Here is a 26810-nt window from a genome sequence, read left to right on the forward strand (position 1 = left end):
GATTTCCCCAGAAGTGTGCAAGTGATTTATTAAGGAAGTGCTCTCAGTGAAGGAAGGGAGTGAGGAAGTAACTCAGGGCAGGGGAGGAAGCCAAGCGGAGCTGTGATCTCAGAAGAAGGCACCCAGAGGGTCACTTTTACCCTGACCCCCAGGGAGCTTTGGGTTACGTGTCACACCTCCCAGTTGTCACTCTCTGAGGCAAGGGAGCTGGATTTTTTCTTTTTTTTAAATACATTTTTATTGATTTCAGAGAGGAAGGGAGAGGAAGAGATATTAAGGAACTTCAATGATGAGAGAGAATCAGTGATTGGCTGCCTCCTGTACACCCTCCACTGGGGATTGAGCCTGCAACCTGGGCATGTGCCCTTGATGGGAATCAAACCCAGGACCCTTCAGCCTGGAGGCCGACACCCTATCCACTAAGCCAAACCAGTAGGGAGCTGAAGTTTCTCTACGCCCACTCCCAGAGGGGGAGACATGCTTTCCAACACTGCCAGCTCTCTGTTCATGTGGGCAGAGTGGGCTCTAGTAGGTTGAGAAGAGTCCTCAAAAATACAACGATTGGGGGTGAAAGCATGTCTGTGTCTGATGGTGGGGGTGGGGTGTGCACACATGGTAAATAAATAAGTAAAGGCTAAAGAGAGGTTTGGAGAGATGTAGGCAGAGTGCGACATTATCTTCCTCATCATTTTATCTTTGTTCTCCACTCCTTCCTAACCAGCTTTTGCATAAAACTGTTGACCTTGAAAAGCTGAGAGGTTTGATAAGGACCTTTAAATTCAATTCATTACACGGAAATGTGTATCGATGTGGTCAATAGGATAGGGGGAGTCAATGAAAAGTCAGGGAAGTCAATAAGAAATGGACTGGTAATTGTCTATTGTTTATAAGAGGTAGACAGTAATTGTTTAGAGAGATTTTTTACAGAGTGGTGGAAATCAGATGATAGTAGTTGAGAAATTGCAACTGGTTACATAGTCTCCTATAATAGAAATGGCTGTGTTTTTTTTATCCCAATATCCATTTTTATTTTTATAAGAGAACCCCAATGTTGTTAGAAGAAACAAAAGCCCGGATTTCTTTTTTAAAAGCAAACAACTTTTTTGCAGCTTCCTTTGAAGCTAAATGTGGTTTAAATTCTGGCCAAATGAGATGTAAGAAGACGTGGTTGGATGGTGCTTTGGAGAAAGTTCCTTGATAAAAGGCTGCCATGGACCTTGTGCCTTCCTACCCATCCATCTCTATCTTTCCTTCCTCAAATTTGGACCACAAGGTGCCCAGGACATGTGATGAATGACTGACTAGAAAAGCAGAAGGAGCGTCGTCCCTGATGTCACTGTGGAACTGTCATAGCAGTCCAGGAATTCATAACTCCACATTTATCACTCCACAAGAAAAAGAAAATCCCTATTTTATAGTTTGGGTTCTTTGTGCTAGTAGTAATATGCAACTTCTTCATGATCTGATTATTTTTCAAAAATGTTAGCACTGAAGGAGTGAAAGGGCTTGTGGTGACTAGATGTAGACAGAGGGCCCAGGGAGGGTGTCTTGGTTTGGGTTTTCCCAGAAGCTGTCTCTGAACTATGGATTTAAGTGCAAGTAATTTATTTGGGAGGGAATCCCAGGAAATACCTCAAAAGAAGTACTAAAGTGAGCTAGGGAAAGCAGGAAGCATTTAAAAAGACTATTTTAAGTACCTTACAAACTGGAGTTTAATCCTATTGGCAAACTCTGGGTTAAAAATAATAAACATATGCCCGGTCAGTGTGGCTAAGTGGTTGAGCATCGAACCAAAAGGTCACAGTACTATTCCCAGTCAGGGCATATGCCGAGGTTGCTGGCTCGATCCACAGTGTGGGGCGTGCAGGAAGCAGCCGATCAATGATTCTCTCTCATCATTGATGTTTCTATCTCTCTCTCTCTCTCCCTTCCTCTCTGAAATCAATAAAATGCATTTAAAAAATACTAAACAGCCCTAGTCGGTTTGGCTCAGTGAATAGAGCATCGGCCTGTGGACTGAAGTTTCCCCGATTTGATTCCTGTCAAGGGCACATGCCCAGGTTGCAGTCTCGATCCTCAGTAGGGGCCGTGCAGGAAGCAGCTGATCAATGATTCTCTCTTATCATTGATGTTTCTATCTCTCTCTCCCTCTCCTTTCCTCTCTGAAATCAGTAAAAATATATTTTTTAAAAAATACTAAACATATGCTTTAAAATGTATCCCACCTGAGGGATTAGGAAGCTGGGCTATTTATATACCGATAACCCTTAATCACTGGTGGAAGGTTGCTCCAGAGGGAGGGGGCAGTTCATGAATTCCATGGAATTTTTCAGCTTGCTGAATAAAAGGAGATGGGCTCTAGTGGCCAAAGAAGCCCTCAATCCCTGGAATGGAACTTGTTAAGGACATGTGGATGGCATGCTCACAGTGTCTGTTACACAAGCTATGTTCTGGTTTGTTTCTGAGCAAGAGAAACTCGAACATGTTTATAAGTCAGGAGAAGTGGCCCATAGAGAGGGAGAGGGTTAAGATTTAGGAAAGAAAAGAACTGATGAGTGTAGCAGGGAATGTCAAAGGAGAGGTGGTATCTCGAGCTTTGCCAGAAGGATGGACCGTTGTAGAAGGAGTGGCCAATGACTGGAGGACGGAAGGAAGAAGTATGGAAGTGGAGGCAGGTAATTCTTTAGCTTGAGGGTTGGGAGATTGAGGTCTACCTTATGTCATGATTTTAAATGATTAATGAACTATGCAGTCATCTTTTTTAATGGGTGCGGGAATTGGGCATTTGTTCGGTAACTTAGGCTAGTTCCGAAGGTTTGAAATGCCCTGTGATGGGAATGAGAAGGGATGCTGACCCACAGTACTGCCACATTGTGCAATCCCAGGGGCCCGCCCATTCATGTAATGATGGGAAGCATGAGAGCCTGCTGATCAATGAGGAGGAAATGGCTTCAAAATCAACTCAGATGGATTATTTGATATTGAATATCAAATATTTTTAGTGGCACTTAGATTTATATGTGGACACGTTGGCTTCAGCAGGGCTCAGGCTTTTAAAAAGGCTGGTTGAATTGATTAACAGTAGGAAATGTTCACATAGAGTTGCTGAAGCCAGAGGAACAAGGGTTTAGTATCTTAGAAGACTAATTGGATTCATGAATCATGGAGTCAGGCAGACTGGTAAGAAAGTGGTCAAAGAATTGGGGGTGTTTCTGATATGAAAGAACAACGGTTGGGGAGCACAAACTGAGAAAGGTAGAAGAAGTGGAGGTCGTAGACAGACACAAGCAAACAGGAGATGGTCCAGGAAGTGACCATGAGATGGGGTGGATGAAATTGGGGGCAAATGAAGGTCATGGTCAATTGGAGAACAAGGACACTGGGGCTTTCAGAGTTGGGAAATGCACAGCAGGTTGATTATCAGGCCCCTCTCCTCCACCATGGCAGCCCTTACAAACCCATCATGGCACCGATGGCTTCATGATCCTTCTCCAACAGCACTACTGATGGTTGTGTGCTAATCCCAGAACTCGAGTATTTTGTACAGAAGGTGATACACACCAATTTTGATTCTAAGTTGCTGTGTGTACAATGTGTGCCTGGACTGGACATCTGGAGGCGTAGGTCCTTCTTGAGGTTAGTCCAGGCTGAGTGACTCTGTGGAGGTGACTTGATGGGCCCTGGGGTCTGTACTGGGGATATATTATACCTACTTTGTCTACCCCATTGGGAAGTTGTAAAAATACTGCTCTTGGAAAAAGTAGAAGATGCTATACGGATATTTGTCATTGATATGATTAGTCAGGTAGAGAGCAATACAAGTAGTGGCACACAATAAAGCAAATATGAAACTAATTGAAAAAGACTACCCATAGACTCAAAATACAAGGGTAGAGTCTGTATTTTATTTTTCCTAATCTCCGTTTCCTGGGTATTTTTAAATTCAAATTGAACCATTCGTTCCAATGACTGTAACAGTTATGAAATGAAAAACAAAAGCTCAGTTATTTTAAAAACTGTCTGAAAGAAAGTTGAAGGTTAGAGTGGTTACACAATATTGTCCCATCATGCACCACGGGACCACTTGGGTATTTTCTGCTTTTAAATATTTTCTACAAGTTTCCTGTCTGCCACAGAGACCCAGAAATTCCTGTCCCATTGCTCATGTGCTCATGGTCAAGGGTAAATGAGACCTGTTGAGTTTTCTGGTTTGGCTCAATTTGACCATCCCCGTGTCAACCTGACCACTCTCTATTCTGTTTTTTGCGAGGAGAAAGTGAAATGTTATTGTTTATGTCTCTCTTCTTGCTGGAACTCACAAATAGGCAGAACTTCCTTCCTGTACACCGTGAAAGGATTCAAACTTCATGCTGATTTTTCCACCCTGTGGTCAAAACAGAGATTTGTTTTCTCTCTAGTTTATTTGAAAAGGATGTTGTTACAATGATGCCATTTGAATGATTATAGCTCACCTTTTCCAGTGAATATGTCCAGAGGCTTAATTGGATTCCGAAAGTGACCTCTGCTGACAACAGCTACTCCAGGATGCTTCAGCTTGTTCGTCCCTAAAATTAATGCTGCTCCTATTCTCTTCTCTCTCTCTCTCTCTCTCTCTCTCTCTCTCTCTCTCTCTCTCTCTCTCCCCCTCCCTCCCTCCCTCCCTCCCTCCTTCTCTCCCAAAAAATCTAGTAGGCAGGATTAAGTGAATGGCACACTTGTTAGTTATTTACAAAAAAGAACAAGAGAGTAGAGATGTCATTTGTTAGTTATTTACAAAAAAGAATAAAAGAGTAGAGATGTGATAACAAAACTGACCCCAGTACCTGCCTCTCTTTCCTCAGTCCTGGTATTTCTCATTGTACATTGTACTAGCAATCCCTTGTGACCTCTCAGACAAATTTTAGTGACATCAAGCTCTATAGCTACACCTGCTCCTGGACTATCATTATTCTTACAAATTATACATCATTATATTTTTATGAGCGAGCTGTCATATGTTGTAAATAGTACAAGCCCCACAACTGTGTAGCTCTCAGAATGAATGGGAGTTTTTCATGGAGATATTTTCATGAGGTATGGCAACCCGGGCATGTGCCCTTGACCAGAACCCAACCCAGGACCCTTCAGTCCACAGGCAGACACTCTATCCACTGAGCCAAACTGGCTAGGGCTAATTTGTTTTTGTTTTGTTTTGTTTTTTTAAGGTACTTGATAATAGCATCAATTAAAATGGAACTCAAAACTCTGTAACTGAAGGATGAACCTTCCTGGTTTTCTAGAACTTTGGAGTTCTGTAGGTGTAGGCCTGCTCCTGGCTCTTGGTTTGTCTTAATCTGTCTGAGAAAAACAAAAACAGGAAACAATCAAGAGTTCAAATATCTGGATCATAATTTGTGTCCTGGCTCTAATTAACTGTGCGGCTTTGTCAGGTCACATCCCTGATCCTGTTTCACTTTCACTGAATTAGGTGAGCTCTCAGTTGTGTGATCCAACCTACTAATTTAAGAGAGATTTACAACATGTGCAACTTGATTTCTTAAAAAAATTCTGAGTATTAGGCACCTTCTATATGTCACAATAATTAAGTAGGTTGACTGAGTGTTGATTTAATTACTAAGCTCTTTCTCAGCCATAATTTTCAGAATTCTCCGCACTCCTATTGGGTTTCTTCATCCTTGACACATTTACTTTCTTACCTTGCACATTATTTGCCGTTGCCTCCCTCGCATTTCTGCCTCTTAGTTAAATACTGTGACTGTTCAAGTCCTTCTTTGATTAACGATTTTACAGAGTGCAAGCTACAGCTACTTCTCTGAAGCTGAGAATTAGATGCAGACAAACCTTGGAGATATATCTCAATTCTGAACATCCACATTTCAACTGCTTGTTAGCCACATGTGGCCTGTGGCTACTGTCGTTGGACAGTGCAACTCTACTCCTTTGCTAGCAAGTTCATTCTCTCCTTCTATGTAGACTTTTCTTCACTTTTAATTATGTAAAAATTCTCTTTTATGCTTGAAAATCCAACTATGTGAGCTCCATGGTCAGGGGAGGGGGTGGGCTGACAGGGTGGACAGGGAGAGTCTTTGTGGCCTAAGGCAGTAAGGGAAGCACTGAAGCATTGTTTTCTGTTTCTTTTTTTTTAAATGAGATACAAAGGACATATAACATTATATTAGTTTCAGGTGTGCAACATAATTATTTGTATATATTGTAAAGTGTTCACCATAGTAGCCCACAGACATCTGTCATCAGATATAGTTACAAAAAAGTTTCTTATGCTGAGAAACTTCGAGAACTATTCTCCCAGCCACCCTCAAATACACAATAGAATATTACTAATTCTAGTCAGCATGCTGTATACCACATCTCGATGACATTCATTGTATAAGTGAAAATGTGTTCCTCCTGACTCCCTTCACCCATTTCACCCACTTCCTACCTGCTGCCTCTAACCACCAGTCTGTTCTCTATGTTCGTCACCTTGGGTTATTTTTGTCTTGTTGTTTTATTTTTATTGTTTTAGATTCCACATATAATTGAGATCACATGGTATTTATCTTTTGCTGTCTGACTTTTTTCACTTGGCATAATACTCTCAAGGTCCATCCATGTATTTGCAAAGAGCAAAATTTCATTCTTTTTTATGGCTGAATAATACTCCATGGTGGATATATAATCACATTTCTTTATCCATTCATCCATTGATGGCACATTTTTTCCCCTATTATTTCAAGGTAATGGCAGACAAAAGCTCATATAGATTAATATTATTACTTTTAAAATTTTACCATGCACATTAAATATTTTGATGAACACATTACTTGATTTACCTCTTACAACGGACTGAACATTGCTTATCAGATAATGATGGAATCAAATCCCATAACTTACCCAAAAGGACATGGTTCAGAAAAATTTGAAAGGCCTGTTCTTAAACAAAAGCAAGATATAAGTGGTAATGGGTATTATAAAGTGGGCAAGCTTTCCAGTCAGTATAGGCCAATGCCACAGTCACACGGGAACAACAGAGTTTAATAAAAAGACTTTTCCATGGAGCCAGCAGGCATTAGGGAAACCAGTGAAGGATGGTGCAGTATCCATGGGCTGGCAGCAGTGGGATCCTATGTCATCCCCTTGAGCTATCTGAGGCAGCAAAGCAGGACGGGTACTGGAACTCAGAGAGAACAGCTCCTGGGAGAGGGCCGTGTGGCAGGAGTCACTCGGGTCATCAGTGGGGGGACACACCAGCCTGCAGGAAACCCACAGGGAGGGAGCACAGAAAACTCACATCTGCCTTCTCTCTGATCTCCCACCAAAGCCCCTCATTGGCTGAATCCAGCTGGAACCAGAGGGCGAGGAAGCCAAATGGGACAGTCCTTGCAGGTCAGACTCCCCCAGGCACAGAGCAGGGTGGAGAAGGGTAGAGCGGGGACCAGAAATGGAAAGTAGCCAGCACAGGAAGATAGGTCACTCCTGGGTGAGGATTCAGTCCCTGCTGGTGTACACCTCTCCCACCAAGCCCGTCTCCGGAACGGGATGCTCAGGCTCAACCTCCTTTCCCAGGATCCATGACTCATGGTTGTTCTTACGAGTTTTTCAGGAGCACACTCTTGTCTTGAACCTTTTGTTTACTTCCTCTTAAACACACCCAAATATTGTTTGAGATTTTCTAAGGATTTTTACTACTCACAACCACAGGAGAAGAGATAAAGAATAAACAACAGGGGAAATCCCAAAACTTCAAACGTACACGACGAAGTTTAACAGGACAGTGTTCTGAAGTCTATAATGCGTTACAGACTTGGCCTCTGTACTTGGCCTCAGCGGATGCGTCCTGCTCCCCCTCAGACCTTAAGTTCCCCAGGGCCAGCAGTTTTTGGCAGGAAGGTACTAGCTTCCTTTGATTTCCTTTGCGTTCCAGAGATTTCTGTAGCTACCATCTATTGCATGGTTTAGAGCAAGGGTTGCCAGTGCAAATGCATGGGAGGGCCTGGTGGGAATTTTAATAAACTGGGCTGGCTGGATTCTGTGACACTTACGTGCCGGGTGCTCCGTGTTTTACATAGATCAGCTCCTTTGCTTCTCACGATGATATAAGACAGGCATGGTTATTATTCCTATTTTTCAGACAAGGAAATTGAGACACAGAGCAGTTAATTCAGAGGATGCATTTCCTACATGAAGGGAGCCCAAGCTACTTTGCTTCTCTTTGTAATCATACAGAAATATGAGTCATGACCCAGATGTTTTTAAGACCATGAAATGTGAGTTTAATGTGAAAACACACACACACACACACACACACACACACACACACTGGCTATTTAGAAAATTTAAAAACACTAATGGAGGCCAAAGAAAATACCCCTGTGGGCCAGTTATCCCTTCGGACAGCCCATTTGCAGTCTCGGGTCAATGACTGTGGATACCTTTTAAGCAGCAAACCTAAAATTTTGTTAATCAAAAATACAGAGAACTCTGATACATAATTATGACTCTGCTTTGGGTTGAACTGACCCTTGAGGCCACTCCTTTCCCTCAGCAGGAGGCCCAGGACACCGCCCCCTCCCCCCATGCCACCCAGAAACAACTGGAGAGCCAGCTCCCACAGGAAGGTAACTAAAAGTTGCCCAGGAAAACACTGAGCAAGTGAACTTCATTTGCATTGCACACAGGAGGCCTGACACCTGGCATCTCCTTTTCAATTATCCGTCTTCACATGGAGCCCTCAGGAGGGATTTAATTTCACCTCCAATCATTTTTCTATTACTTGTATTTAGGAAAATAAATAACCATCCCTAGTGCTGAGTATTTACTTTGAAATTGTAGAACCACTACCTAATTGGAGAAAATGTTTGGTTTGCTGAGCCCATTTTCATTCCTTGCACTTCTTGTTTTTCATAATGTCAGGTTCGAAACCAGCATACTATCATACCAGCATACATAGAATGGCTGTGCTATAAATACACCAAAAAAATGCTTCATTGCCCAGCTGGTGTGGCTCAGTGTTTGAGAGTTGATCTGTGAACGGGGAGGTCACAGTTCAATTCCCAGTCGGGTACATGCCCAGGTTGCAGGCTCGATCGCCAGTGTGGGGCGTGCATGAGGCAGCTAATCAATGATTCTCTCCCATCATTGATGTTTCTATCTCTCTCTTCCTCTCTGAAATCAATAAAAAAATATATTTTTTAAAAATTGCTTCATGTCTCTGAAAGTTAGTTCTGACATATACACATGTATCTCTTTTCAGAGTGTCCCCCCAGCCCTCAAAAAGACATCAGTAGCAGTTGAGGCAGATAAATGACGAATTCTGGTGAAAATAGTTTGAGAGTCAAGGGTTTTTAAAAGCAAATGTCATTTAAAAAATCTTCACAATTAGCTCTAATTGGCAGCCCTTTTCTTCTCATTTCATAATTGGTGCGGGCCTCAGGCCTCCTGTCTATCTTGACCCTCCCATGTGTGAGCAGGGCTGGGAGCAAGGGAAAGAGCACAGCCATTTTCAAAGCAGTGATGGCAGGGAAGTTGACTTGAGGGAATGTCTCATGAAAAACCTAGTATGTACAGGTGTGGCCACGCGGAGCAGGGGAGAGCTCCCCTGGGATGCTTGTGAAACGCCAGCTAGCTGACTGGCCTTCCCCAGGACCCACCAAGTCAGAACTTCTGGGAGATTTTCTGTCATGTCCCCTGTAGAGCACAGTAGGGCTGACCACGTTTCCACTCTCCCCTTCTCCCTCAGCTTCCGTTACTCCAGTCTTTACCTTTGCAGTTCTCCAATTGTCTTTTCTCTCTCTTACTGCTGGATTCTCTCCTCTGTTTGCTCCTTAAATTCGGGGAGCAAGGTTCTATGCCAGCTTTCCTTCTCCCCCATCTTCTGGCAATGTCAGCCTTTCATGTGACTTAGCAATTGTTTATGAAATCTTCGCCCTCTGTCTCCTCATTCATTTGATACTCTAGCACCTCATTTTAAAGCATCTTTTGACACATCTACCTGAAGGACCCACAGTTATTTCAAACTTATCACAAAAAACTCATTATATATATATATCCTCCCCAAACACGCTTTTAGCTCTTTATTTTATTTTTATTTCTGTTGGTAGTTTTATCATCTTCTCGATCTTCCAAGTCAGAAAGTTGAGTCATCCTCAACTCCTGCTATCTTACCTCCACATTTAATGCAAGTGTTGCACTTTCTAGAAAATGGCTCGCTACTGCCTTACTTAGATCAGGTTTACAAATTGTCTCAGAACTGGACTGTCTCTAAATCTCTTGCCTAGTCTAACTTTAATGTGTCACCAGATTTGACTTCCAAAGAAACAAAGTTGGTAATATCAGACCTCTGTTGAGTCGATATTCAACCTACAAGCTCAAGTCTGGACACCTTGACTTGAAGACATCACTTCATCTCATCTTTCTTCTCAGATCTCCACCACTCTGTTCACTCCCCCCCTCTCTTCTTGCCACCCAAAACTGCTAATTTTTTTCTTTATTTCATTTGGTAAACTTGGCCTCATTTTCGAAGTCCAGTGGAATGCCATCTCCTCTGGGAAGCCCCAGTTTCTCCAAGCAGAGGCCAAGTTACTTATGCTTTGGCTGCATCAGGATTTGATACACCGCTCTGAAATAGCACTCACCCAATGTGTCCTAGTTGTCTTCTCACACATCTGTCTCCATCCCTCAGCTGGAGCATCTAGAGTAAAGACCGCTGATTTGCCTTATCTGTCTTTGTAGCCTCAGAGCCTACACACGGTAGATGTTCACTAAGTGTTTCTCTAACAGATGGCAATTGCTCCCCGGCAGTCAGAGCGTAATCAGTGTCACAGTTACTTATTTTCCTAAGGTCCATTAAGTTGGGCTCGAGCACTCACTTGCCAGGTTGGTTAGGCATTCTCTAGCAGGGGATTCTTAAGTCTTATAAGACCAAGTAATTGGTGATGGGAGAGGGTCCTGCACACAGCTTGAGGGGGTCATGGTTGCTCTGGCAAACTAGAATAATTGGGGTCAGCTTCCATTGGAACAGTCAGGGAGATCAGGCATGGGCCATCTGCACCGACCTGTATGGGTGCCTACATTGCCAGCCCCTTCTGAAGCCTGCCTATCTCCGTGGCCCAAGATCCAGGCCAGGACCTAGTTACTGCAGCCATTTGGAACTCCGACCTGCCCTCCCCCAGGCTTGGGGAGTCCCTGACCCATCTCCTCTGACTCTCAAAGGTCAGATTCTCTGTCCTCTTTGTTTCTCTGAGTATCCAGATTAGTTGCATTGTAGGCCTAGACCAGGCACTGCCAACCACATGCCTACATGCACCAGAAAGTGGGCTGTGTCCGGAGACAGACAAAGCGGCCTACGGACAGTGGCTGCTTTTCAGTTTCAGCTGATGGACACCACGAGGGAAGCCAGGCCCATTATGGCCGGAAGGTTCTGCTTTTTCAACAGATGCTGGGAATGAGATTTTTATGAGAAATAGTTTGGTAATTGTTTTTTTAAAAATCAACATGGGAGACAAATAAAACCTGTTTGTAGGCCGAATTTAGCCAGTGGTTGGGCAGTTTGTGTCCCCTGACCTAGGCCTTCCTGCCATAGGATTTTAGGGTTTGTCTCTGTGTTGGCCCTCCTCCTCCCCAGTAAATTCTCCTGTGAAACACAAGGGAACTGCTTACTCTCACTGGAGGATGGGGAACCTAGTTCTGGTGTGTGTGTGTGTGTGTGTGTGTGTGTGTGTCTGTGTGTGTGTATGAGTGAATGGTGGGGATGCTCTCAACTTTTCCATGGTGAGCTACAGGAGCAAAAATAAAAAAAAATAAAGGCTAGTTAATTTCTTAACAGTCTCCTTGTAATGTCTGGTTATAATGGCAGAGAGATTTAGGATAGCCCAAGGTTGTGCCCTTTCTTCTAAGGACCATTAAGTATTTTAATAGTGACTTTCTGTATCAGTCAATGTGTTTTAAGCTATCTGTGGGGAAGAAGCATTTTTTTTTAAATCTGTCATAAATTAGTTGTAAAATATGATAATGAGAAATTACTAGAAAAATTAGATGAAAAGACATGCACAATGCAAGCCCAGTAATATTTTCATGTTATTAGATACTACAGACATAAAATTCGTCTGTCAAGTTGGAATAAAGCGGTGGTTTTCAACCGGGAACATTTTGTCTCATGGGACATTTGTCAATGTCTGGAGGCATTTGGGGACATCAAAACTGGGAGGAGGATGCTACTGGCATCTAGTGGGTAGCTGCCAGGGATGCTGCTAGCATCCTACAATGCACAGAACTGCTCCCCACAGCAGTCACCAGGTCCACGAGGTCAGTAGTGCTGAGGTTGTTTCTAGTACAGTCTCTAAATGACTCCCTCATTTTCTGTCTCTAACTTTTTCTTGACTATTTATGAGCACTTCCAGACTGGAAATCACACTCCAAGAAATAACAGTCCAAAGCTAGTGACACTTCCTTTCTGGTCAGACCCAAAGCATGAGCCAGTGGTGGGATTTCCAGACAACTTAGTGCAGAGATTCTCAACCTGTGGGTCGCAACCCCTTTGAGGGTCGAACGACCCTTTCACAGGGGTTGCCTAAGACCATCGGAAAACATATATAATTACATATTGTTTTTGTGATTAATCACTATGCTTTAATTATGTTCAATTTGTAACAATGAAAATACATCCTGCATATCAGATATTTACATTATGATTCATAACAGTAGCAAAATTACAGTTATGAAGTAGCAACGAAAATAATTTTATGGTTGGGGGTCACCACAACATGAGGAACTGTATTAAAGGGTCGCAGCATTAGGAAGGTTGAGAACCACTGACTTAGTGTGTTATCCAGAGGTCCTAATAGCAGGTGGAAGGCACACTGCTTAAAATATAGACATTCATTTCTTGAAATGAGATAATTAACCATAAATGTGAGTCCTCTAATACACAAGCATGAGTACCTAGGTGTATCTCCAAACAGCATAGAAGAAGGAATACAAAATCCCAGGTCACATCATGGTACCTCACTGACATACACAACACTCTTCTTCTTTGCTAATAGTATTTTAATCAATTTAGCAGGATTTCCCAAATTAATCATTAGTTTCTCACCACTAATCATTAGTGCTTGTTAAAAATATAGATTTCAGGTCCCCACCTAAGACCTAGGAATTGGAGAGAAGATGCTAGGAATCTATATTTTTAGTAAGTGCCCTAGGTGAGTCTAATGATTAGAAAGATCTGGAAAACACTAAGAGAAGGGATACCTCATTAGACATTCTCCTGCCATTTCTGAATCTAGTGACAACATGAGTACTGTCAATGTGTTCATTCAACAACTCTTTTTTTCAGTGCCTGGTTGGTGCTTAACAGTGTTCAGCAATGGAAAAGGCAGACATGGGCCCTGCCCACAGTTAGCTTTTACACACTTCCTGTTTTATCTCCTATCTGTCCCTCCTCCCAGTTTTTACCATCACTGCTCTGGTGGCAGCACTGGCATCTCTCATCTTGATTACTGTGACTGGTCTCCTTGGCTCTGGTTTCCCCCTATGGCCATCCCTGCTTCTGGCTGTCTCCCATATGCTACTGCCTCTCCCCATCTGTCCCCAAATTAGAACTCTTCACTGGTTCTTCATTGCCTTTAGGAGAAAGTCTAAGCTTCTAAACATGGTCTGTAGGTCTTTCACATCCTGGGGCATGCTCCCGTCTCTACCCTTATCTCTGGACACTCCCAGCTCCCACTTTTTCCCTTCCAAGATACACAGACCCAATTATTGATGCTGGGCAAATGTTGGTCCCTCTGCCTGGAAAACTGGTATTCTACCTCATTTCCTCAACCCCATCAATATGATAAACTGGGGATTCAGTTTTCAAATATCTGTACTCTCTAAGGGACCATTTTTTTGAAAGGCTTTGGTACAATCCATTGTAAAAATTGGGCACGAGCTTTGTGATGACAGAGATGGCATTCCAAGTATGGGTCTAAAACTCCTCACTTCTGTGTTTGTGGACAGGCTACTTAAGCTGAGCCTCTGTTTGTTCATCTATAAAAAGGGGACAATAATAATTTTCGTTCCTATAAGGATTATAGGAGGGAATTATGAAAAGCAATTGGCAGAGTACCTAGTTGATAGCACATGTTAAGAATGATAGCAACCATCCCTGTCCGGTTTGCCTCAGTGGATAGAGCATTGGCCTGAGGAATGAAGGATCCTGGGTTTGATTCCAGTCAAGGGCACGTACCTCAGTTGCAGGCTCTATCCTCAGCCCTGTTCAGGACATATGTGGGAGGCAAAAAATCGATGTTTCTTTTTCTTCGTCTCTCCTTCTCCCTTCCCCCCTCAAAAAAAAAAAAAAAAAAGACAATCCGCATTTTTAACCGGTACCAGTTAATAATGCAGATATCAGTTAAAAATTCGAATTGACCATTTACCAGTTAATAATGTGGATACCGGTTAAAAATTCGGATTGACCATTTACCAGTTAATAATGCAGATTTTGTAATCAGAGAAAGCATGATAATTTCAAGAGAAACATCAAAAGTGCTTTATTCAAAGTAATGTCCATTGCTAGCTACACATTTTCCCCATCTTTCAGGTAATTTGTGGATACTTTTCCACTTCTTTGTACGTTTTGAAATACTGCTCAGAAAGTGTGTGTGCCATCGATCACAACGTAATCTGAAAGAGTAAGGTCTGGTGAATACAGTGGGTGGGTTAATACTTCCCAGGCAAGATGTTTTAACATGTCTCTAACTGGTTTTGAAGCGTGTGATGGTGCATCATCATGAAGCAAAATTACTTTGCCATGTCTTCTGGCTCATTCTGGTGGTTTTACAATGAAATCGTGGTTCAAATGGATTATTTGTTGTTAGTAGCTATCAGTATTGACGGTTTCACCTGGTTTTAGAAGCTCATAATACCACACCTTCCTGATCCCACCGAATGCAGAGCATTGTCTTCTTTCCGAAGTGATTTGGCCTTGCAGTCGATGTTGATAGTTGACCTGGATCAACCCATGATTTTGTGCATTTGGGATTCTCAAAATAAATCCACTTTTCATCGCCAGTCACAATTTGATGCAAAAAAAGACTTTCATGCTGTTGAAGCAACATTTTACTGGTGACTTTCGGTTTTCCATTTGTCTTTAGTTCAGTTGATGTGGCACCCATTTTCCTTCCTTTAAAATCTTTCCCATTGCTTGTAAATGATCGGAAATTGTTTGCTGAGCAACATTTAATCTTTCTGCAAGTTGTTTTTGAGTTTGACATGCATCTTCATCCAATAATGCTTTTAATTGTTGGTCTTCAAACTTTTTTGGTTGACCTGGATGTTCTTTGTCTTTCACATTGAAATCATCACTTTTAAAGCACTTAAACCAGGGTTCATAAGTATCTTAAGATGGAGCTTATTTACCATAAGCTTCCCGAAGTATACGATAACTTTCAGCAGCACTTTTCTTCAAAATAAAGTAATGAATTAAAACTTCCTGCAAATGCTCTTTTTTTTTGGCATGAAATTTGACATTTTAAGCATAAAAATATCTATGGTGTTAACACCTTCATCAAATTTGACATATGAAGTTTTAAAGCTTGTTGTCAATACAACAAAATAGCATACATATCAAATTGCATATACATCAACATATGTGTAACTCTATCTATTGAAAAAATCTGCATTATTAACTGGTACACCTAGTATACAAAAGAATAGATGGGGAGGGGACTTAGACACTTCATAAAACTTGTCTGTGGGTTCTTAATGTTAATATTTTTTAAATATATTTTATTAATTTTTTACAGAAAGGAAGGGAAACTGGATAGAGAGTCAGGAACATCGATGAGAGAGAAACATTGATTCAGCTGCCTCTTGCACACCCCCTACTGGGGATGTGCCCACAACCAAGGTACACGCCCTTACCGGAATTGAACCTGGGACCCCTCAGTCCGCAGGCTGACGCTCCATCCACTGAGCCAAACTGGTTAGGGCTTAACGTTAATATTTTTAATAACTCTAGTTGCAGACATATTAGGAATAATCAACTCCAATTTGAGAGAAAAGGTCTGAGTAACTTCCCTGATAGAGCCTTTACCTGTGCCGGCCAGAGGGAAGAGTTCACCTGCGAAGGACTGACACTGGGCTCTGTGCAAAAGTAAACCAGGGTCTTTATTTTCAGCCTGTTGAAGGATCTGAATTACATATGTAGTTCCCTAATGTAGTTGTCATAAACTTGCTTCAAAGTGGCATTAACTGATTGCTCCTATCATATCAACAGCTCAGTTAAAAGCTCCTAAGGGAATTTCACTTTAAACATAAAGCTTGTTGGAGGAGTGACAAAAAAGCAGCACTCACTGATTAAATTTAAATTTACAATAGGAACATGGCCAACACCCAACTTCCCTGGGCTTGCTGGAAGAAACACGGTGTTGAGAAAATGTTCGTCTAAAATCCAAACAAATATTTCACCTTTCTCACCACCTCCTTTTGCTCATAACCACCAGCAACAAGGTGCCTATCCCTTCCCCTTCTCCAAAGGTGGAATTATGCAGAGGCAAAAGTCTCTGAAATCCGATCGGGAAAAGGAATTTGCTTGTAGAACTCTTAAATGTCAAGGCAGTACTGAATGAATGGGTAGCGGATCCTGTTCACCTCAGATGCCCGAACAGAGGTCCCCTGAGCAGGCATCATATTTAGCTTAGGGCTTCTCAGGCCAGATCAGACCCTGCAAAGTGGTTACTCCAAAGAGCTGGACTTTGGGGAGATCAGGGACCAAGTTTCCCTTACCTGCCTCGCCCAGCCTCTGGCCTGGAAGGGCTGCTGGGGAAACTTCCTGCCTATTCCCACCCAGGCAAATACACACAGTCTCCATGCCTCCCCCGGGGCAGAGGGCCCCTGGCCCTGAGCCAAGTGAGTGGCATGCAGCCGGTCTCACACCAAGTATTAACAGAGAGCATTGGTCTCCAGGAGGCTGGCACAGAAGCCTGGGATGGCAAAGTGAAAGAAGCGCCCTGCGCGCACTCAGGCCCCTCCCCTTGCAGAGGCTGTGCCCAGGTGCACCTCCTGGTCCCCAAGGGGCCGCTGCCTCAGCAACCGCAGCCACTGCCAAGACTGCGGGAGCCACGCAGGGGGCAGCACGGAGTTGGGGAGCAGCAATGAGCAGCGACCAGGACCCCGAGTGCCCAGTGGACGGTAATGACTCTCCTGGCGAGGCTGCTGTTTTTAGTCTTTAACTGCTCCTTCCCTCCCCCACTCAGGTTTTAATCTCCCTGCTGCTGGTTGGCAGGGGGAACGAGGAGAAGGGCCATTTCCCTGTAAGGTGGCTGGGATGGATAGGGAGTCTCCCTCTTGGTGGATTTTTGCACCCTTTCTGCATCTGTTAGGGTTACCTCTAGAATTAAACAAGTTAACATATATAAAGAGCAGAGAACCGCGCTTGAAACAAACAATGCGCACTATGCGGTTTGTTGAAATGCATTTAGGGTTTCAGGGCTTGGTGCGCTGCTGTGGGGATCCTTACACACAAAGAGAAATACCTTCCTGAAAGAAAGGTGATTTTGCTTCTACTTTGGGACATGCACAGCGTCAGCCTGCCCTCCCACCTCCACCCACTACTCTACAAAGAGGCATTAAGAAAGGTTGCCTTGATCTTACAGAGTGGGTGATGCCTGAATGTATTTCCGATTGAAGCTTGGGGGTGAGAGACTGAGACTTGACTTGTCCAAGAAGGCGCTGTGGCAGCAGAATTCCCCCAAATGACTTTATGACTCAGAGTCATTAGACAACCTATGAAATAACGGGCACAAGGGTCTGAGATTGCTTTGAACGTGTGATGAAATGCTCTGAGCCCCTTTCCCTTCCGAATTCACCTAGATAGAATACATGTTTGGATGTTTGCTGAAGATTCCAAGCTAGGCTCCTTCACCGCCTCCCTGTACCTCCTGGCTAAGAACCTCTGCTTTGAAAGGTTCTTATGATTATGGCTATCGGAGCATTTTACTAACTAGCTGGTTGTTGACCTTTTAGGAGGAGTGCTCCTCTAGGAATAACTCCCCTTTGCATCAGTAACCCTTTTGGATAACGAAGCTGCGTTTAGTTGAAACTCTCAGGGGGCTTGGGCTCCGCAGGTACGTCAGGTACACTGGCGTGGCTTCCCTGGGGACCAGTCCTTTTCAGGCTGGGAGTCTGCACAGGAGTTGGCAAAGCAAGGACCAAGTGCTGCAAGAAACGTTTCATTCCTTCCTTTTATAGTCCCAACGATTGTTCCCACATAATTGCTCTGTATTCTCTTTAAAAAAATTTTTTTTAAATTTGTATTGGTATTGTTTTCATTATATGGCATAAAAATACTGGCACTTTAAACTACTGGAGCCCATTGTGAAACTATTACTTTTGTGTTCCTAAAGTCAACACACACTGTAATGTAAGACATCTGGCTATTTGAGAACTAATTGAGAAGTGTAAATCATATTGATGATTTAAAAATGTCCTAATAATATGTCAGGTGTCCTTATTTGAGGCACAGTTGGGCAGGAAAATGGTATCTGACTACCTTATCCCTGAACTGTTTTGTTTGCTTTGTTTTTAATCTTAATTTATGTTTTAAAGCCACACAGCCCTTAGAACTCTGATATAAACTTTTTTAAAAAGTATCTATTCTTCCTTTGGGTGGGGGGCTGTAATTGGACTTATTTATTTATTTATTTAAATCTTTATTGTTGAAAGTATTACATATGTCTCCCTTTCCTCCCCACCCCCACCCCAGGCCTTCACCACTCCATCCATTGTCTGTGTCCATGGTTATGCATATAAGCATACAAGTTCTTTGGTTGATCTCTTCCCTCCCATCCACCCACCCCACCTTCCCTCTGAGATTCCACAGTCTGTTCCACATGTGTTCTTATAACCAGGCATGTCTGTAGTTTCTGAGGATTTCAATAGTTGGCATATATGAATAGTGAGGTGTGAAATTTAACCTTAAATCTGAACTCCAGAGGATACTGGAAAGCTTAGGCTGCTGTTATTCTTGAGCAGGCGATAAGGCAGTAACATGTCTAATAACACCTAAATGTGCCAAATGTTTGCTATATTATCTTAAAGGAGTACAGGATATGTATCTGTCAGACTTAGTAAACTTCCAAGTATAGATGACATGATTGTGCAAGGTGACATTTGATCAGTATGTTAAATGATATGCCTGTGTTGAACTCCGTTGCAGGATATCTGTTACAGACCCGGCATTACAGCAGAAAGTCACAAAGAATCCTATTTCAGATAGAGAATGCTTATTCTCATGCTTTGATACTGCTCAGCTTATGAGTTTATGATCTTGCCATAGTATATCCAAGAGAAGTTTAGGCAGTTAATTACACCAGATTCAGGTTTTAATTCCACTAAGATAAATAATTCTTTGGACTCTAATAATATTTTCCTTTGTGGTTTGAAATTAACCTTCCACATAATTTGGTGGGCAAAGTCATTGTTTTCATTTTATCCATCATTTTGATTCTTATTGAAACTATTAAAATGGAAACAAATTTCAAGTTTTAATGGAGGAGGATAGAATTGTTTTTTGCTATGAAAAGCTGACTTTTATGTACTGTTATAAATCTGGTATAGTATAAAACGATAATATTCAGGAACAAATTTTCTGCATAATTTTTTTTTGCCCCGTCTTTATCTTTTGGTTTTCTTTCTCTCTGTAACCCTTTCAGTTTTCATTTCCTATTATTTTTTAATCATTTAAATGAAACCCACTGCAGGCAAATTCATTGCCCATAGATCACTTCTCACTTAGGATAGAAGTGTTAAGAACATCTATTCAACACTTACTATCTGCTATGCTGAGCTCCAAGTCTATCTTATTTGATCCTTCCTCTTCACTAATCACTAACAAGTCAGTGGGAGGGGAACCGGTATTATCTGCCTTTTTTTTTTTAAATAAAACTGAGACTCTTAGTGTATTAGCTCTGAACATTTAACCCCGGCCCTCTACCTCCAGACCTCACACTCTCTAACACTTAACTCCTGGCCCCTAGTACCTCCTGCTGGGCCATAGTACTGCATGTCTACAGGTGACTTGAGCAGCATCCTTTGCCTGCAAATGCAGGGATCATAGGAAGAATCCTGGAAGGACCCTAGAACATGGCTCTAAGCTCATTAAAGTGACAGCAGCATTCTCTCCTCTTCCTTGGTCTGGGAAAGCTGGGAGGAAAGACTGTCAGTATTTTAAGGTTCCTACTGATGACAGGCCTGGGGCTCACTCCATCTCTAGTGTCAGGATAGGAGCCTAGACTTGTCCCTGGGGGTAGGAACCCTCCGGTTGTTAGGAATAAAAGGCAGCTTGGCCTTTCTGAGGGAAAAGGGCAGTGTGTCCCATGGCACTGGCTTCCAGAGGAGGTTTACCAGTGCTCACATTATTTTAGGTCACTACAGTGAGACCATTTTAGAAGGTGGAGCAGGCAGACCCGCGGTGGGTCATGCTGTTCTCTGCTTCTCTGCGGGCAACTATGGGGAACAGAGGAAGGAGAAAAATGCATAGCTCTCTGCCTACGCCTCCTGTGTATCTCTGGATAAGAATTTATCCTCTGGGAGTCTCAGTGTCTTCATCTGTAAAGTAGGGACAAAAATATCCATCATTTGAATGATTGTAAAGATTAGGAATAATATACAGCATAATACTATACTGTGTAGCAGGTAGTGGGCTCCCTTAAATAAACTTACTATATTTTGAAAATTGGATGTAGAGGTCAACGAGGTCATTGGAATCTCTAATTTGTCAGTGTTTCCTAATTGTTTTGTGCTTTCGAGATGGCTACTGTTGAGTATCCTTTTCTTAGTATCCTTTCTTTGCAGGATTAGTTCCAGGAACAAGAACCTGTTTAAAGCAGGATAGTTTCTTCTTCTTCCTCTTTTTTAAAACAACAACAACAACACATTTTTATTGATTTCAGAGAGGAAGGGAGAGGGAGAGAGAGATAGAAACATTAATGATAAGAGATAATCATTGATCTGCTGCCCCCTGTATGCCCCCAACTGGGGATCGAGCCCACAACCCGGGCATGTGTCCTGACCGGGAATCGAACCGTGACCTCCGGGTTCATAGGTTGATGCTCAACCACTGAGCCACACCGGCCAGGCTTCCTCTTCTTTTTGAATCACACTTCTTTGTGAATATATGTGTGAATGAGTAACCTTTAACCTTATATATTTATATACTTGGCATCGGTTTTAATGTTTCATTTGTAACATCTCTGGGAGCGCCATGATCATGTTTTCTTTCTAATTTCTCATTGCTTCTTCTGTTTTCTGTCTGAGAAGAGGGATCCTGGGTTTCTTTTTCTAAGATCTGCCAGTAGCATCACCATTCACTTCCAGGTGGGGGACTCCTTTCAGTCTTGAAGGTAATCCCTACCACCCCGTGTTAGAGGTTTTCCCTCACAGGTACTCTAATCCCCTCCCTGTTATCCAGCCCTGCTATACTGCTTCTCTGTAAGTCCTGCTCTCTTCATTGGAGGATGGTAGAATGGATATGAAAAAGGGGAAATACTGGGAAGAAAATTATATCTCAGAACTAGTATTCTTCTCATTAACTTGGTGCCTGACCCTCATGGGTTCTGGCACAGCCCCTTTCTCTCCTTTCCTGCTTTCCCTTCACATTGCGCTTGTGATGATTCCTGAGACTGAAACTCGACGATGATTGGTTCTGCTTTGCATCCATTAAACTTCTTTTTGGCTTATGAGAGATTGGTTATATAGAACACCTAGCTATCATCTTGTATGCTTGGGACCACCACCCAGATGAAGAAACATAATTGTCCCATCATCCTGGGCACATGTCCTATGTGCCCCATTCCAATGATAGTCGCTTTCCTCCCCTAGAAGTAACCATTCCCCTGATTTTGATAGTATTTACTTAATTGCATTTTTTATAGTTTAACTGTCCAAGTATGTCTTCCTAGACATAATAATTTAGTGTTACCCATTAAAAAATTGTGATTTTTAAAAATATATAGATTTACCCTCCTATCCTTTTTTAATTCTTATCATTTATCTGTTGAAGAAACTGGGCCATTTGACCTATAGAATCCTTCACGAACTGAATTTTGCTGCTTTTGTTCTCATGGTTCAGCATTTTTACTGAAGACTGCCTTTTTTTTTTGAACTCCAGCTCTTCCACTTGTCTAAGTTACATTTCTTAGTTAATCCTTAAATTATAGAAACAACCATGAAGTCATTTTGTCTATTAGGCTTTTTATTATTAGACAGTAAATCATTTTACTGAACTTCTTATATTCATCTCATTTTTTGCATTAACTTCATTAAGCATTATAATGAGTTGGTTAAAAATTGATACCATCATTTACCAATTAGTTTAAGTATTAGTAATTTGGGAGTATTATCTGGAAGCTTTGAAAACTTTTAATTTTTTAAGCCCCTTTTTAAAATCTGTTTTCAGAAATTTTTGTATTTTGTTCTATTTTACTTTTGATCTCATATTTAATTTTCAGGCAATTATTTCTTCTCTACCATTAGTAGTTGGAATGCAATAATGTTTAGAAATATGATTTAGTTTGGAAATTATAAATGCTGGGTTACTTAAATTACAGTATATTGCAGAATAGTTTGTACAGTAGGAGTCCATTTTGTTGAAAAATAGTAATTCATTTATACTTATGGAACTGGAGCAGAAAGAATTTACACTTGAGGATTAAAAGTAATTGTGCATGATTGAGTGAATAATGTATTTTTCTTAGGTTCTTCTTATCTGTCTTTTCTGTAGGGGGTCTTCAGTGTTCTGACAGAAAAAAAGAAAAATAATAATTTGGTAGGGGAGAGGGTTAGGATGGGGCTTTGTTTGGCTTAAATGTTTTTCTCATTCAATTTAGGCCAGGCTTTCCAGCTGTATTCATCTGGTTTGATTTTTATCATCTTACATGGGCATGGATGTCATTTTTATTATTCAAACAAATCCTTACACTGACATCTAAATGTGTTCTTATTAACCCCCTATTGCTGAATACTCAGGTTATTTTAACATTTTTATCACAAACAAGATAGAGGGAAAAATAACTGGCTAAAAATTAATTCAAAATATATAGGCAAAGAAAGAGTTGGGAGAGAGCTTTAAAATTCTAGAAAAGGATTACCAATGTTTTAAGGCAAAATATAGAGTTGAAAATTTGCCTAGATGTGCATAAGCATTACCAATTGGAAATGCAATGACAAGAAATATTTGTATTTTTAACAAATGGTCATCTTGACCAAATTGCATTTGGTCAAATTGCTGTTGGACAAACAGGAGGAGAAAGGAAAAGGTTTGAGCTTTGCTCCTTGTAGACCAAGACAGCAGTTCATTGACTGGTGCAATGGAAGTGATAAGAGACAACACTACTTACCTCATGGGATTTTATGAGAACATATGTCAAGTACCTGGCACATTGAAGATAAGTATGTCCTACCTTCCTCCCTCAATAATTTTGTCAAACTGAATTACATGGGTAAATATTCATGCAACTCCATGGAGAGTTTGCTTGGAAATAGATTTGTTTTAAATAAATCCTCCAAACCAAATAACAAATGCATTATATTACGAGGAAAGAAGATCTTGGATTCCTATGAGTCCTAATAGAGTAATTGAAAAAGGGACAGTGATTTTTAAGATTCTTCCTGCTCAAAACTGAAATAGCACAGAGAGAATACAATAGAAAAAATGTAGCCTGGAAGATAGATTTTTTTCTGCTACTCTTAGATTATGACGAATGAGCTCAGTATCTCCCTGAGTCTGTGCAAGGACAGAGCTTATCTCAGATGGATTTAGGAAACTGAAGTTGGTCCTGTACCTGTTGCCATCACTGGTTTAAGGACTATCCCTTCAATAGGCACTGAACACTTGCACATGAAATGAATCACAGAGACCCTCAATGTCGGTTTTCACCTGATATTTATTTTATGAAAAATACATCACAAAATTATTATGCCATAGAATTATCACAGAGCAGGCATTCTCTTGCCCTGGCTGAGCTTTGTTCCACGTTGCTAGATGTGATTTAAATACTTAACTTAGAGTTGTCTTTTCTGTGATTTTTGTCTGGGGCCCTTCAAGCTAGAGATGGATCCCAAAAGTGTTGGTCTTCAGACTCAAGAGAATACCATGGAATGCATTTTTGCTGTTCCCTTTTGTTTCCTTATTGGTGGTGGAATGGCAAACATTTGTAGACTGAGATATGGAAGAATTTGGAGTTGGGTGAGAAAATAAAATATTTAGAGTTGAAGGATTTGTACCAACGATATACCACTTGTCTATTCCACAGATGTCTCTCTCACTGCTAGTCACATTATTTTTTTTAATTTATCTTTATTGTTGTAAGTAGTGCAGATGTCCCCTTTGTTTTTTCCCCCCACTGACCCTCTCAACCCCGCACCCACCCTCCCAAGCCTTCACCACACTATTGTCTGTGACTATAACTATGCATATATGCATATTAATTCCCTGGTTAATCACTCCCCACCCACCACCCACCACCCACCACCCACCACCCACCCCTGCCTTTCCTCTGACCATTCATCAATCTGTTCCATGCTTCTATGTCTCTGGATTTTGTTCATCAGTTTATTTTGTTCATTTTATTCCACATATGAGTGAGATCATGTGATACTTATCTTTCTCTGATTGGCTTATTTCACTTAGCATAATACTCTCCAGGCCTATCCTTGCTGTTACAAATGGTAAGAGTTTCTTCCTTTTTACAGGCGTGTAGTATTCCATTTGTAAATGTACCACAGCTTTCTTATCCACTCATCTGCTGTTGGGCACTTGGGTTGTTCTGAAATTTTGGCTATTATAAATTTCACTGCTATAAACATAAGATGCATGTATTCCTTCTAATTTGACCCAGTGTTCCCACTTCTAGAATTATATACTGCTAATCACTTTAAATGTCAAACATTTAAAATTTGTATTAAGAAACTTTTAAGATTTACAATAGCATAAAAAAGAATATTTACACATGAGTATAAGAGTTGTAAAGGAGTTGTACACTGAAAACTACAAACATTGCTGAGAGAAATTTAACAAAACACAAATAAAATTGGAAACTCATCCCAGGTTCATGGATTAAAATATTATTGTTAAAACATCCATCTACCCATGTGAACTACAGATTCAACATAATCTGTATCAAAATTACAAGAGCAATTTCTGCAGAATTCCTAATGCTCATATGGAATCTCATGGGACCCCTGATAGCCAAAACAATTTTGAAAAACAACACAAGCTGGAGGACCCACACTTTCTGAGTTAAAAACATATTTCAAAGCTACAATAATCAAAACAGTGTGGTACTTGCATAAAGACAGACAGATAGACCGATGCAGTAGAACAGAGACCATAGTGACTGGTCACTAGTATAAATATAATAGCATATTATTTAGCCTTAAAAAAGATAGAAACCCCATAACATGCTACAACAGGTATGAACCTTGAGGACATTATGCTAAGTGAAATAAGCCAATCACACAAAGACAAATATTGTATGATTCCACTTATATGAGGTACCTAGAGTAGTCAAATTCATAGAAACAGAAAGTAGAAGGGTGGTCACCAGAGGTTGGGAGGAGAGGGAAAGAAGGATAAGTATTTCATGGGTATAGAGTTTCAGTTCTGAAGATGAAAAAGTTCTGGAGACCTGTATTGTAACAATGTGAATATACTTAACGTAGTGAACTATAAACTTAAAAATAATCGGTAAATATTATATGTTTTTACCACTACAATAAAAGAAAATCTGATTTAAAAACTAAAAAACAAATAAAATGATATTTAAGGATAGAAATATTTATAAAATAATTTAAAAATATTCTTGCTTCCCTGAACAAGTTTAATCTTCTTTTGTATATCTTAGCATTGCCATTGTGACCACTGGATAACATTATAACATTTCTCAAGAGCTGAGATGTGTCCAGTTGATTGTCCCTTCATTGAATGATGTCAGATTTCTGTTCTTGAATTCTTGCATCTTTTTTTTATATTGTTTGTATTTCCCTCATTACAGTCTCCTGTAGGGTGTCAACTATATTTTTCTTTTCTCTCATAAATAATAGTAGCATCTTTAATCATCACTTGCCACACTTCCTTCAGTTTATTGCTTGTAACATGGTTATCTCATCTTCTTGTGTGTTTCTTTTTATCACACAAGAGGTTGGACTTGTACATAATATAAGGTGGATTGCTTCTGAATGAGGTATGAAAAAGGTCTATATGAGAAGAGTTTATAATTATCTGTTATATTGACAATTTTCTTTTTTTTTTTGTATTTTCTTTTTTTTTATATATTATTTTTTTTTATTAAATTTTTATTGTTCAGATTACATTTGTTCCTCTCCCCCCCCCATAACTCCCCTCCTTCCAGTTCCCGCCCCACCCTCCGCCCTCACTCCCCACCCACTGTCCTCATCCATAGGTGCACGATTTTTGTCCAGTCTCTTCCCGAATCTCACATTCCCCTTTCCCCCCCAAGAATAGTCAGTCCATTCCCTTTCTATGTCCCTGATTCATTATAATCACCGGTTCATTCTGTACATCAGATTATTTATTCACTTGATTCTTAGATTCACTTGTTGATAGATGCTTGTTTGTTGTTCACAATTTGTATCTTTACCTTTTTCTTCTTCCTCTTCTTAAAGGATACCTTTCAGCATTTCGTATAATACTGGTTTAGTGGTGATGAAATCCTTTAGCTTTTCCTTGTATGTGAAGCTCTTTATCTGACCTTCAATTCTGAATGATAGCTTTGCTGGAAAAAGTAATCTTGGTTGTAGGATCTTGGTATTCAGCA

The 26810-nt window shown here is 41.0% G+C and overlaps 1 protein-coding gene across 1 annotated transcript in view; it reads left to right on the forward strand.

Annotated features, from left to right (window-relative positions):
• Window positions 1-17088: 17088 nt before the first annotated feature.
• GADL1 (glutamate decarboxylase like 1) overlaps window positions 17089-26810 on the forward strand; it is a 138294-nt gene continuing 128572 nt past the window's right edge. Inside the window, exon 1 of the mRNA XM_023752908.1 lies at window positions 17089-17166. Coding sequence (XP_023608676.1) covers window positions 17130-17166 — 37 coding nt within the window. The 5' untranslated portion in view covers window positions 17089-17129. The remainder of the gene's footprint in view (window positions 17167-26810) is intronic.

This window comes from Myotis lucifugus, unplaced genomic scaffold, assembly GCF_000147115.1.
Source record: "Myotis lucifugus unplaced genomic scaffold, Myoluc2.0 scaffold_39, whole genome shotgun sequence".
Lineage (NCBI taxonomy): Eukaryota > Metazoa > Chordata > Mammalia > Chiroptera > Vespertilionidae > Myotis > Myotis lucifugus.